This window comes from Canis lupus, chromosome 24 (genome assembly GCF_003254725.2).
Source record: "Canis lupus dingo isolate Sandy chromosome 24, ASM325472v2, whole genome shotgun sequence".
In the NCBI taxonomy this organism is placed as follows: Eukaryota; Metazoa; Chordata; class Mammalia; order Carnivora; family Canidae; genus Canis; species Canis lupus.
In genome coordinates this window covers 20,232,208-20,246,463 of record NC_064266.1, presented here as the reverse complement: position 1 = coordinate 20,246,463, position 14,256 = coordinate 20,232,208, and the positions used below count along the sequence as shown (strand labels likewise).

Below are 14,256 nucleotides of genomic sequence, written 5' to 3'. Positions count from 1 at the left end.
TTTCTTGGGCCACTTAGGTTCTCTGGGAAGCAGATGTGAACATGGAGATGGAAGAACAGAATTTTATGGGTGATAAGACCTGTGGAGCAAAGAGGGGTGCCTTCAGCCAGGGTTCAGCTTTGGCACCTGTGAAGAGAGAGCTGGGAGAAAGGAAGATGGGGAAGATTAGCCTTGGGCAGCGGAGTAGGCCCAAGGAAGCCTGGCCAGCCAGCAGGGAGGAGTTCTAGTGCAAGGACTTTCTGCAGAGGAGCACCATGCTGGACAGAATGGCCAGGCCCTGGTTCCTTGCTCTCGGTGCCTGCAGTCCAGAGGAGGGCCGAGTGGCAGGCATCTTACCATGGCTGCGCATGCTTTTCTTTATGCATTTAATAAACACTTAGAGCTCTGGGCCCTGTGCCAATTACTGATCTGCACACTTTCCAAATATTACCTTAGTTAATCCTCACACTTGCCTTTTCAGGCAGACAATACTGTTAGCCCCATTTTACAGGGGAGGAAGCTGAGCCCAGAGGGGCTCAGTAACTTGTCCAAGGTTTCACAACCAGTATGGTCTCTGCTCCAGAGGCGGTGCTCTGACCGCTTTGCCCTGCTGCCTCCTCTCCAGCTGCAAAGGCCCTGGCAGCCTTCCATTTTCATTCCTCATTGGCTCAGGAGCTCAGAGCCTCAGCAGACTCCAGGAAGGGGCCAACTGGAGGGATCAGGAGTGTGGCAGGGTCACAGACTCTCCTGAAGCTTCTCTCCTATTCCCTCTGAGCCTCCCACCTCAAGGCCTTTGCAGGCCTGTTCCTGCTGCCCAGAGCACTTTTTCCTCCCTCCTGGCTAGTCACACTTTCTCCTCTCACTAATCCCCACCCTTCCGCTTGACCCCAGGATCCAGCCCAGGACAGATAGGATCTGTGCGGTTGGAAGGAACATGTTTCAGAGTCCCAGATGATAATAATGCTAGCTGACATTTACTGAGCACTTACTATGTGCTGGGAGCCAAATCTAGCCCTTTGTGTGGATTACATCATCCAACCATCACCACAATCTACCAAGTGGGTACATACCTTTTTCCTTTGGGGATGATCGAGTCCCTATCCTGACTATCACAGGCCTTATAATTTTTTCATTAAAGTGTCTTTCCTTCAAAGTTAGAGCTGTTCCTAAATATGCTAACTTTTGTCCCTGATAAGGTCACACCTTAAGTGGCTCCCTGAAACCTCTAGAAAGGGGGTGGAGTGGCTAAGTGACCCATACACCAGAGCCCTACATTCAGGCAAGTGAGGTGGTTCACCGTTGGGCCCAGGTCACCCTGAGCCAAGTTTAAATCCCGGCTCTGCCTCTTCAAGCTGTGTTACTTTGGGCAAGTCACTTTGCCTCTCTGTGCCTCTATTTCACCTCTGTTAACTAAGGCCAATGGTAGATAGCACCTATAAAATAGGATTGTATGAAGCCTGGAGTAGAACTGGAAGCTCTACTTGAATAGTCTTTGGGATACCAGCATGATCCCCATTTAAAAGTTGGGAAAAACTGAAGCACAGAACAGGAAGTTCCTTTTAGGCTCCTGCCTGCCAGATCAAGGCTGCTGCCCTCACTCTACAATGGCCTCTCCTGCCTCCCTCTCTTCCCCACCAGCCGAGCCCAGAACCATCCATGGCAGATGCTGAGGCTGCTGTTGGATCTGCCGAGTTGGCATTTCCAGGCTCCCAGGGCTCCTGGCACAGAGGAGTCAACCATTCTCAGCACCCCCAGTTCTGCCTTCCTGCTCCCCGCCTCTGTTCATATACCAGCTGGGACCCATCAGCTTCTAGAGAAAGCCAGGAGATGGCCCAGGTGTGCAGAGTCTAGGGACTTTCAATACTGACCTATGCCTGACCCCAGACTTGGTGTGGGGGACAGAGACGCCCAAGGATTCAGGACCCCCACATGCTCCTAGTGCATACCTTCCCAGCCTCTCCTCCATCTCACCCCTGCTGTGGGAGGGCTGGGGAGAAGAGGGGTTAAAAGCTTGGATGGTCTGGGTTCAAATCCAACGTCTTCTGCTTACTGTCAACTTACCTAACCTGAGTGACTTACCTGTCTTCCTTGTGCCTCTTGTTTCTTTAGTTGTCAAATAGGGATGTTGATACAGAGCAGGTGGGGAGTGAGTGAGGTGTTTAGGATGCCAGTTTGCACAAAGCTGATGCTCAGGAATGTCAGCCTTGTTAATTCCAAGTCCATTCTTTTCCAGTGGACCCCTTGGACCTTTCAGCCCCAAGGAGCCTCTCCTCTCTGACCCCCATGGCTCTGATAGCCAAAGCCCTACAGTAAAATCCCTGCTCACCTGGGGCACAGAAGTGGCCTGCGTGAAAGGTCTGCTTGGCTGTGATACCTCATGAACTTGTGGAACTGTCACAATGACTTTCAGATGTACATAGCATGCTCATACTCATTTGATAAAGGAGGACACTGAGCACAGAGAGGTTAAGAAATTGCCCAAGGGCTCACAGCTAGTAAGTCTGCAGAGGTTTGCAGAGCACCTGCCATGTGCCAGGCACTGTGCTAAGGACTGGGGACATAGCCATGAATAAACAGACCTGCTTTCATGCAGATCCCATCCTACTGTGCCAACAGATCATAAACAAATGGGTAGATATGCCAGCATCCTATCTATAAAACACTAAGAAAACAAGTGATGGGGGAGCCCAGGTGGCTCAGTGGTTTAGTGCCGCCTTCGGCCCAGGGTGTGATCCTGGAGACCCGGGATTGAGTCCCATGTGGGGCTCCCTGCATGGAGCCTGCTGCTCCCTCTGCCCGTGTCTCTGCCTCTCTCTCTCTCTCTCTCTCTCTGATGAATAAATAAATAAAATCTTAAAACAAAACAAAACAAAACAAAACAAAAAACAAGTGATGTGGGGCAAACATAGAATGAGGTGGGGGCTGTTATAAGTGGGGTGGTCAAGGAAGAACTCTCTGAGGAAATGACTTTTGTATTGAGTCCAGAATGCAACCTGAGCTTCCTTGGGTCACAAGGAACCCATTCTGGCAATGCTGTGGCAGGTTCTGGAATGCCAGAGATCCCAGAGATCCCAGGGCTGGTGTCCCCCACAGCCCAGTTGCCTTGGTCAGCTTCGAAGTGGATAATGGTTTTCTCCTAATCCAGCTGGCCCACCTCTGTGGAACAGTGAAAAGAATGGGCCAAATGACTTAGATTCTCCAAGCATCACCTTTCTCATCTGGAAAATGGGCCTTCATAAACACAGCACATGCTCTAGAGAGCTGAGGTGATTAACAGAAACAATCTGTAGGAAGTCCTGAGCACAGAGCTGAGCGCCAGAAGCACCTGATCTTGCTGTCTGGAGTAGACGGGTGACTTTCCTTTCAGCTGCCAGCACCTTCCAACACCCTGGTCGTGTGAGTCCCCCTCCTTCCACTAGTGGGGTCTCTACTGGACTTCTCCACTTCCTCTCTACAGCCAGGGGCAGTCACGTGGCCCAGGCCAGCCCCATGCTGTTCTGGCTGGAGTGTGGCAGCCTCCGTATTGAGTGTCCAAAAGCAGCAGGGACAAAGGTCTTAGTGTTAGCATCCAGCGTTAGAGTTAACAGGGTGAGCTCTGATCTCAGAGCCCTCTTTCCCACTGATGTTATCAGTGAAGTCTCCCTCAGACCAGGGCTTCGACCTAATTTGGGACTTTTTTTTTCTTTTTTAAAAATATTTTATTTATTCATGAGAAACAGAGAGAGAGAGAGAGAGAGAGAGAGAGAGAGGCAGAGACATAGGGAGGGAGAAGCAGGCTCCATGCAGGGAGCCCGATGCAGGACTCGATCCTAGGACCCCAGGATCATAACCTGAGCCAAAGGCAGAGATGCTCAACCACTGAGCCACCCAGGTGTCCCAAGGCTTTTTTTTTTTTCTTTTTTTTCTTTTTTCTTTTTTTTTTTAATTTATGATAGTCACAGAGAGAGAGAGAGGCAGAGACATAGGCAGAGGGAGAAGCAGGCTCCATGCACCAGGAGCCTGATGTGGGATTCGATCCCGGGTCTCCAGGATCGTGCCCTGGGCCAAAGGCAGGCGCCAAACTGCTGCGCCACCCAGGGATCCCTTTTTTTTTTTTTTTTTTTTTTTTTCTTGATATGAAGCCTTCACTTCTGGTTTCTGACCCTCTTGGGGGATTCTTCAAGCATGTTTGCTGCCATGGGTCCTGGAAGATCCAGCTGCCCATCCATTGTCTGGAAACACCAGTAGTAATATTTTTCTCAGGTTGAATGGCATCCCACAGGCTCTATCCTTCTGGCCCAGAAGGGCCCATTGGGGATATACAGACACTCAGTTCTTTCCACTGTCCTCACTCCAAGAGCAGGAGTCTGGGGTTGTCCACGTTTGTGTTCCCCAGCTCCTGGCACAAAGTGGCTCACAGAGAAGTCTCCATACATGTTCATGATATGACCCAATATGTGGCTGCCATCAAGCCACCTCCCTGTGTTGTTGCTGAACCTCCTGTGACTACCTCTTCTTCCTCCATCTGCTCCCCAGAGCACTGCTCCTCCACCCCCCAGGAATGACCAATTGATAACAGCTCAAAGCCTGCCTTGCTTGGTAGCAGTTGCCTGGAGTCTGGTGTTGCAATAGATTCTGGAACTGAGCTTGGGTTTAGTGGGAAAGACTGCTGAAATTGATTAAGGATGTCTGCAAAGACATAGGAGGGGAAGTGGTAGCACATTCCTAACATACTTGTCTTCCTCTGTTACAGGTGCCCCTAACCTGGGCTCCATAGAAAGAATTCAGGAAGTCTGTCATGAACTTGGGTAAGAAAAGTATTATGTCTTTAATTTCACTAGCCTTTATCTGAAACTGACCATTCCTTCAGTGATGAAAGCAGTGGTATTAGCAGGACCAGTGACTTTGTCACTAATAAAAACCATAGATATTTTCTTATCACATTAGAGATGTTCCAGATATCTTGAAATATCATTTATATTCATCGTGACTTGGAAATTGCAATAGCTATTTGCTAGATCTTGTGTTATAATGTATAATAAATAATATATTACTGTAATACAAACTTGTTTTTCATATTTTGATAACTATTTCAGTGTAATTGGTTTACTCTGTGATTCTATGTGTATTATTTTATTAATTTAAAGGCATCTGAGAAAGAGTCTATTCCATAGGATTTGCCAGATATTAAAGAGTTCCAGGAACTCTGGCCTCTCCAGCTTTGGGAACTCCCTCCCCACCACCTTCTCAAGTTCCCTACCTTATCAGGGTTTGGGAGGGAAGCTGGAGGATGAGGTGAAGTCCTCCAGATGGGAGAGGCCTACCACACAGCCAGCTCCTGTGCCAGCCTCCCTGGGGTGATAGAGGAGGTGGTGAATCAGCAGAAACCTCTAAATTGATGGAGAAGAGGTTGTGCAGGCTCCTTCTGGGCCACGGCTGGACTATCTCATGCCAGAGGTGAGAAGCTAGTGTTTTACAAGGTGATTTGAGGGGAGGAGTCTGAGGGAAGGAAATTTCAGCCCCAGAGGGGTCCTAGGTCATCCATCCTGATGTACTCAGAAGCCCTGGACAGCAGGAGCCTCTGAGATTGGAGAGAGAAGGCCCTGCCACAGGGACCAGGAGCCCAACCCCTTTGTCCAGCATGTGTAGCTCCCATTCGTCACCTCATTCATTCATTTATTCCTTCACTTACTCACTTGCTCATGTTTACTTAGTTCCTAGTGATTGGCCCAATCATGTGCCAGGACTTGGGCTGGGCATTAGACAAAACGATGTAGAAGACTCAGTCCTTCCTTCAAAGACATAAGCGAAAAGACAGTGACAATGTCATGGCTTGATGCTTTGATGGGAGAAGTCCATGAGATCCCTAACTCAGCCCAGAGGGATCAGGAAGGCTCTCCAGAGGAGGTGACCTTTCAAGGAAGTAGAAATTAAGCAGGCCCTTGGGTGCTCAAGAAGAGTGTTCAGGAAGCAGAGGGGCAGCACATGCAAAGGAGCTGGGGGATAAAGAGGACACGAGGGGAATGCATACATCACCCACTGCCAGGGGCAATGGTGGTGAGGCATGGCTGGAGGGGTCACGTCACCTAGGAAGCCTGGAAGCCATGCTTGGATGGTTTCCTGGCTAAGGTGAGGAAGGGATGTGGGCCCTGCTATCTCATCTGTCAGAGGCATTGAGCTGTGACTTCAGTGGCCTGGGGAAGTTCAAGGTCTCCGTCTGGGTTGGGGGAGGTGGAAACCATCTCACCAGAGCTGGCAAAGACCAACTGAGAACCTCGGGCCAATGCCTGCCCCTCATGGCAGCAGCCACGAAGTCCTTCTGCTCCGAAGGCCTGAGTAGGCCCTGTTCCTTTATTTATGGGCTGTGTGAGCAATTTGCTCCTTGCTGGCCGGCTGGCTGGGTGTGTGATGCGGGGATTACTCACGCCCCAGTTGTGGTCCGGCCTCTGCAGGCTGCGGGGTAATGAGTGAGGTAATTAAGTGTAAAAGACAGGAGCGAGCAGGGGAGGGCTGAGGGGGGGCGAGCAGTCACTGGCTCTTTTCAGGAGCAGAGGAGTGAGATAATGTAGGATAATAGCCCAGCCAGGCCCTGCCCAGGCAGCCCGGCCTGTGCCGAGAGGTGCCCCCCAAACGGCCAAGACAATTCAGTCTTTTCAGGGAAAATGGGGAGGCTCAGGCAGGGCCGGCTCCCGGGGACAGCTGTATGGAAATGACAGCTCCTCTCCTTGGTCCTTTCCTGTGTTGGCTGAGGGTGGGGAACAGACGCCTTTGGCTGGGGATGAGGCTGAGAAGAAGTAGAGAGATCCAGGGAAGTGGGTGAGGCAAGGTGAGGGGTCCATGTGGGGCTGGACGCTTGAGCTTGGGTGGGAGAGGAGAGATACTGAGAGCAGTAGGTGAGCTTGTTAGTGGCTCCAGAGTCTGGCTCACTGGCTGGGAACCATGGCTTGGCTGTTGACTAGCTGCATGATATTGGCTTAGCTGTGCTCCCTCTTTGGGCCTCAGGGCTCTCATCTGTGAAGTGGGACTGTCAGAACAGTTCCTTCCTCACATGGAAGTTTGGAGGATTGGCACAATGATGCATAGCACCGAGCACACAACGGGTGCCCCACACATTCTAGATACAGTTGACTCCAGAATCCGAGGGCATTGGTCATTCATTCATTTATTGCACAAATATTTATCGAGTGCCTACCATATTCTAGTGGTTCCTGGTACTGGGAAAATAGCAGTGACTAGAACAGAGTCGCTTTCCTCTTCTAAGAGAGGAGACAGACCTTACGGGCATTAAACACATAAGATCACATCAGTGATCCCACTTGTGAACATTTATTGTATGGATGTGTTTAGACGCATGTGAAATGAATACATTCAAGTTTCCTTATTGCAGTTTTGTTTGGCTTAACAAAAATCAAGATGCAATCTACAGGTCTACTGTTACCAAACTGATTAAAAAATGGAGTAGCCAAAAGAATATTATACAGCCACAAAAAGGATGAGACCGCTTTTTATGTACAAATACAGAAAGATCTCCTAGAAGTAATGACAAGTAAAAGGAATATAAGGAATATTTTGGGTAAAAGGGGGGAACTAAAAAATATCTTTATATTAGCTTGTGTATATAACAAACCAATAACACTTGTCTCCTATGGAGAGGAGTAAGATTAGAATGAGAGAGCCAGGGCAGTCAGGGAGACTTCATTGTATACTTTTGCATATATATATATATACACACACACACACACATTTAAAGATTTTATTTACCCATTCATGAGAGACATAGTGAGGCAGAGACATAGGCAGGAGAAGCAGACACCCCATGGGGAATCCAGTGTGAGACTGGATCCCAGGACCCGGGATCACGACCTGAGCCAAAGGCAGACGCTCAACCACTCAGCCCCCCAGGCGCCCCTTTTTCTATAGTTTTGTACCAAGTGAATGCATTACTAGTTCAAAACAAATTCAGCTTTCTATTTCCTCCTTCTTCCCTCTGTTTCTCAATATTTGTTGGAAGTGAAGGGTAGGGTGTGGGGTCAAGTAGGGAAGGCAACTGAGTGAGGCTGTGGCTCTGTGGGATGGGGGATTGAATAAATAAATAATATATTGAGGAAAATGAGAGCCAGGTTTCTCACTGTCAGAGAAGGGAATTGCACATATGGAAATAGCAAAGGCTACAGTGACCTCTGTGGTGCTGGAATGGAGTTGGAGGGATTGGGGTGAACTCATGGGTTTGGACACATATAGACAGATAAGCAGAGATGCATGTGCGCATGCACATGTGTGTATTTCTCAGCTCTGTCCACAAAGAGAGCCCAGGAGCACTCACACCCACATAGCCATGAGTACTCCTAGTACCCAGATCCTGGTGTCTTAGTATCTAAGTATAACATCCTCCACTGCAAGGAACCAGGACTCCTTGAGAAGAAGGCTGATTTGAGGGCTAGGGCCTGGCAAGTACAGAGTGAGCCTGAAGCATTTACTTGTGCTATAAAGTGAATAGAAGGGCTCCAGTAATGCTGGGCACAGGTCAGAAGAGCATAGGAGCCACTGGCCAAATCTGGTACTATTTGAGCATCATAACAAATAATGGCAATAGCAGGTTATAATCCATTGAATAAAAATAGGACTCTGGATCTACACTGGTATCATATACATAGAGACATACACATACATGAAGGAAGAGAAAGCTCTTTCTCACAGTAGAATGTCTAGTAACAAATGTAGAGGGAAGGATGGAAATATTATGGTATAATTGACTCTGGCAGAATTGTTGCTGGGTGCTAAAATGAAAACTACTCTGTGAAAATTTGTTGGGGACAGAGTAGTTACATAGTCTTCAAATATCTCCCCACAAGATAAGCTAGTCATTACAAAGAGAAAGAGGGTAACTCTATGGTGAGAAACAGGGCAGAGAGTACCTGAATCAAGTGATCAGAGGTGGCATTGCCTGTTATAGGACACACTGGCATGTGCTTCCAGGTGAGACGCACAAAGAGAACCACGTCACTTCTGTGATGTTCCTGCCAAAGACTCAAAGCCTAAGTCTGGTCGGGAGGAGCCATCAGATGAACTCTTATTGAGGAGCCTTCTATGAAATAACTGGCCTGTAATCTTGGTGAGTGTCAAGATAATGAAGGTTAAGGGGAAACTGAGGGACTGTTCTAGATGAAAGGAGATGAACGAGATAAGACAATGAAATACAGTGAGTATTTCTGGATGGATCTTTTTGCTTATTGAAAAATGTTATTATTGGGACAATTAACAGTATTTGACTGGGGTCTGAAGATTCTATGGTAGTCATGTGTCAGTGTCAGTATCCTGATTTTGACGATTTTGCTGTGATTATGCAGAGGATGTCCTTGTTTGTAGAAACTACAGACTAAAGTATTTGGGGGCAATGGGGAATTGGGTCATCAACTTACTCTCAAATGGTTAAGAAAAAAATCTCTCTACGCAAAGAGAAAATGATACAGCAAACTTGTTTGTTTATTTATTTATTTATTTATTTATTTATTTATTTTTTATGATAGTTAGAGAGAGAGAGGGAGGCAGAGACACAGGCAGAGGGAGAAGCAGGCTCCATGCACCGGGAGCCTGACGTGGGATTCGATCCCGGGTCTCCAGGATCGCGCCCTGGACCAAAGGCAGGCGCCAAACCGCTGCGCCACCCAGGGATCCCAGCAAACTTGATTAAATGTAATATTTGGGGGCACCTGGGTGGCACAGTCAGTTAAGTGTCCAACTCTTGATTTAAGCCCAGGTGATGATCTCAGGGTTGTGAGATTGAGCTCCATGTTGAGCTACACACTGGGCGTGGAGCCTGCTTAAGATTCTCTCTCTCCCTCCTTCAACCCTTCTCTCTCTCTCTCTCTTAAAAAAAATTCGACATTTGGGGGTTCTGGGTGAAGGATATGCTGGAATTCTTTGTACAATGTTTGCAATTGTTCTGTAAGTTTTAAATTATCTCAAAGTAAAAAGTTTAAAAAAATTTATTCAGGGCAGCCTGGGTGGCTCAGCGGTTTCACGCCGCCTTCAGCCTAGGGCGTGATCCTGGAGACCCAGGATCGAGTCCTGTTTTGGGTCCCTGCATGGAGCCTGCTTCTCCCTCTGCCTATGTCTCTGCCTCTCTCTGTGTGTGTGTCTCTCTCATGAATAAATAAATAAAATCTTTAAAAAAAGTTATTCAGATGACACTGTAGCCATATAATGTCAGGTAGTGATAAGTGACATAGAGAAAAATAAAGCAGGAAGGGGAATAGCAAATGAAGGGGTGATGCTCCTCTAGATGATGTGATCGGACAGGCCTCTCTGGGAGGGGACATTTGAACAGAGACCTGGATGGAGGGAGGGAGTGAGCCCTGTGGAGATCTGTAGGGAGAGACTTCCAGACTGAGGGACCCATCAGACAAAAGTCAGAGTGGAGCAAGCCTGGTTTGTGTATTAATTTCTTTTTTTTTTTTTTTTAAGATTTTATTTATTCATTCATGAGAGACAGAGAGAGAGGTGCAGAGACACAGGCAGAAAGAGAAGCAGGCTCCATGCAGGGAGCTCGATGTAAGACTCGATCTCGGATCCTGGGGTCATGCCCTGACCCAAAGGCAGATGCACAACCACTGAGCCTTAATTTCTATTATCATGTAACAAATTACCATAAAGTTAGTGGCTTAAAACAGTACCCATTTAAATCATGGTTCTATAGGTCACAAGTGTGGGACACCTGTGTGGCTCAGTGGTTGAGCATCTGCCTGCTTCTCCCTCTGCCTATGTTTCTGCCTCTCTGTGTGTCTCTCATGAATGAATAAATTAAAAATCTTAAAAAAAAAAAGTCACAAGTGTGACATCCTGTGCCATACATCATAACCTGATCATGGGAGTAAACGCTATCACATCCACAGTCCAGGGCATTATATACTGGACATATACACCTGCAGGGGGTGAGGAGGAGAGCTGGAAATCTTGGGGGACATCTTGGAATTCTGCCTACCATAGTGGGGGATTTGAAGAACAAGGAATCAGTGTGGCTGGAGAAGAGTGAGCAAGGGGACGAGAGGTAGGAGAGAGCGGAGTATCATAGGTGGAGAGACATATATACACCGTGTGGCCCAATGGGAAACTGAGGTCCAGAAAATGGCCTTGTGCCTTTTGGCTCCTGAGTAAGGGGAGGGTCATGCCAGTTCTGCTTGGATTCACTCGAACTGAAGAACAACCTCAGGGTAGGACCCAATAGATGATTTTAAGTCAAAGGACTGTGTGCCTACGGGTAGCCTTTGGGGAACCGGTAGGCTGCTGGGCATGGGTGATGAACTGATCTACTCCATGAATTTGGCCTAGGAGGCACAGTGCAAGAAGCCACAGGCTCTTCAAGGGCCCATGGAAAAGTCTGAAACTGGAAAAAGTTGCCTGGAAAAATTTATTTATTTATTTTTATTATTATATTTCTTAGATTTTATTTACATGAGAGAGTACACAGGCACAAGCAGGGGGAGGGGCAGAGGGAGAGGGAGAGGCAGGCTCCCCATTGAGCAGGGAGTGTGATGTCGGACTGGATCCCAGGACCCTGGGATCATAACCTGAGCTGAAGGCAGACACTTCATTGAGAAACCCAGGTGTCCCCCAATTTTTTTTAAAAAGAGTAAAGAAACTTCACTGAAGTTGAGAGCAATCCGATTTAATGGTCTGGAAGTAGCATTATGTCACCTGATGATCAGTAACTAATTCAACTCTCATAATAATTGCATATGTGTTATATTTCCTGTGACTGCATCTTGTTTCCATTTTTTTAACTCTATTTTCCATAGTATCACATACAGTGTACAAAATGAAAATGTACAAAAGGCGATGCAGCAAAGCTTCTCTCTACTCCTGACCCCTAACTACCCCTTCCCCTCCCCCAAGACCAGTTTCCTGTTCTCAGAGGCATTTTATGCACATTACAAGTGGCCAAGTATATGCACACTTTACTCCCCCCTTTTCACAATGGTAGCTGCTCTGCCTGCTTTTCTCCCCTTGGCGACGTATGCTTCTGATTGGCTCATATGGAGCTGCCTGTTCTTTTGTACTGCAGCAGAGGAACCTATTATTTGAATGAATTGTCACCTTGCCACCTCTTTTCCTAACACCCTGAGTGCTCTTGGCCTCTCCCTTGTCCCCCAGGCAGTCACTGTAGCTCTAGCTCATCCCACCGCTTCCCCTCAGATGATAAGCATGGGATCCTGCTTGCCCAGTAACTGGCCAACAGTGCTGGGTCACACCCCCCAGAAGTGTGGGAGAGTTAAAGCCCCAGCCCTCAGGGCAAGTGTTGTCCAGCATTGTCCTCAGTAAGTCAGAAGACAGGGCGGAAGGAAGAAGAATTTATCAGGTGCCCGAGGGCAGGGGGCTGAGAGAAGGGGCTCAGTCCTGCCAGTTTGAGCCTAGTTGCCCACATCTCCTGGGTACATGTACAAGTTTCTCTAGAATGTCACCTGGAATGGGATTACTGAGTTGTAGAGGAAGAGTAAAATAATGCCAAGTTGTTCAAAGTGGTTGTACAAATTGACCTCCTATCACCAGTGTCAAGGAATTCTGGTTCCACATAAGTGATCAAGTTGGAATTTATCCAGCTTTGTAAGTTTTCCTAATCTAGTGGACACAATACGAACTCTTAGTTTGGATTTTGCTAATTACTAAGATGTTAAACATCTTTGTATATGTTTATGGGCTGTTCATGTTTTCTATTCTTTATACCTATTCAAATCTTTAGCCTATTTTTCTTTTTTTTTTTTTTAATTTTTTTTAATTTTTATTTATTTATGATAGTCACAGAGAGAGAGAGAGAGAGAGAGGCAGAGACACAGGCAGAGGGAGAAGCAGGCTCCATGCACCGGGAGCCCGATGTGGGATTCGATCCCGGGTCTCCAGGATCACGCCCTGGGCCAAAGGCAGGCACCAAACCGCTGCGCCACCCAGGGATCCCCTATTTTTCTTTTTGATTGTCTTTGTCTTACTGATTTGTAGGAGCTCTTTATATATTTTGGGTACTAATATTTGTAATCAGACTGTTACAAGCTTTCCCCAACTTGTGGCTTATTGTTTCACTTTTCTTATTGTGAATTTTGAACAGAGTATTAATTCTAATGTAGAATTTATTAATATTTGCCTTTATGGTTTGGACTTTTTGTTTCTTGTTTAAGAAATCCTCTCATACCCAATTTTTCTACAGTGCATATGTATATATATTTTAAAAGGGACATATTGTACATTCTATTTTGTAGCTGCTTTTCTACTTATTCATATAGCATGAACATTTTTACAGCATCATCAGCAAGTGGTTGCATAGTTTCCCGTCACATAGACTATCCTATTTCCTGAATCCCCTGTTGATGAGTATTCACTTTGCAACTTTTTGCTCTTATCAACAATGCTGCCAGGAACATCTCACAGCTGTCGTGGTCCACATTCATGATGATTTTTCTAAATAAAGTCCTAGGACACAAAATGCCCATCCAATTAAAAGGATAGATTTTACCAAATTTGCCGGAGGCCTCAGTTTTTATTCCTCTCCCGAAAACAGTATACTACTATGTTAAATTGCCCTTCCCAAGAGTGTGGAATCAGCAAAATAGATGGATGGCCCTGGGTAGGGGGTCCTGGAGACTGCATTTGGAGTGGCAGTAGTTAGCGGGGATGTTTGATTGCAATGGCATGTGTGGAGATGGTCACTCTGCAAATACAGACTTTATTCACTTTTTTCCTTCCCACACTTCCATAGGTAAGACACCTTTATTAGGTGATGTTGAAAGGAAACAGCCAAGAAATGCCCCAGTGAGGCCAGCATTGGTGATGATTCTCTGCTAATTGTATTTGGAAGGGTGTAAGTTGCTGCCTCAAGTAGATCTTTGTGTGTTGAGGGCTGAAAACGTCTCTTAAAACTGCTGCCACCTGGGCTGGGCACGTAAGGTTTTCAGTCCAGTGAACAAAGGGATTAAAAAAAAAAGTTCCCCAGAAAACTCTCAGCTTGTGAACTTGAAAACCTTAGACGAGGACTCCCATCTTGCTGGGGGCATCAGACTTTTAATACTTAAGCATTGATTTTAGTGACTGTCAACATATATTCCCCTTTTTATAATAATCGATACTAATTTTTATTAATGGGAGTGCTATATAGTTTCCCATTAGCATGAATTGGCTTTTTTTTTTTTTTTTAAGTAAGGCAATTTAAAGAAAAAAAATGTTAAGAAATTGTGTGAAATACAGACAGAATGCCAGTGGGGGCTGGGAAGGTTGAAACTTGGAGAAACTGCTTTAATGGAAACCCCTCCTTCG

At 46.6% G+C, this 14,256-nt stretch overlaps 1 protein-coding gene across 8 annotated transcripts in view; it reads left to right on the top strand.

The window, feature by feature from the left end:
- The window catches only part of FAM110A (family with sequence similarity 110 member A), a 146,234-nt gene that overhangs the window by 29,659 nt on the left and 102,319 nt on the right, over window positions 1-14,256 (top strand). For 5 of the 8 annotated variants that reach the window (XR_007405414.1, XR_003145028.3, XR_003145027.3 and 2 more), the window contains exons 2-3: window positions 4,712-4,766; window positions 8,935-9,070. Coding sequence is in view for 1 of the 8 variants with exons in the window: in XM_049100195.1 (XP_048956152.1) it covers window positions 4,757-4,766 (10 nt within the window). In the remaining 7 variants the exon portion in view is untranslated. Of the gene's footprint in view, window positions 1-4,711; window positions 4,767-8,911; window positions 9,071-14,256 lie in introns of those variants that run through there. The other 3 variants (XR_007405416.1, XR_007405417.1, XM_049100195.1) reach the window with 3 other exon arrangements.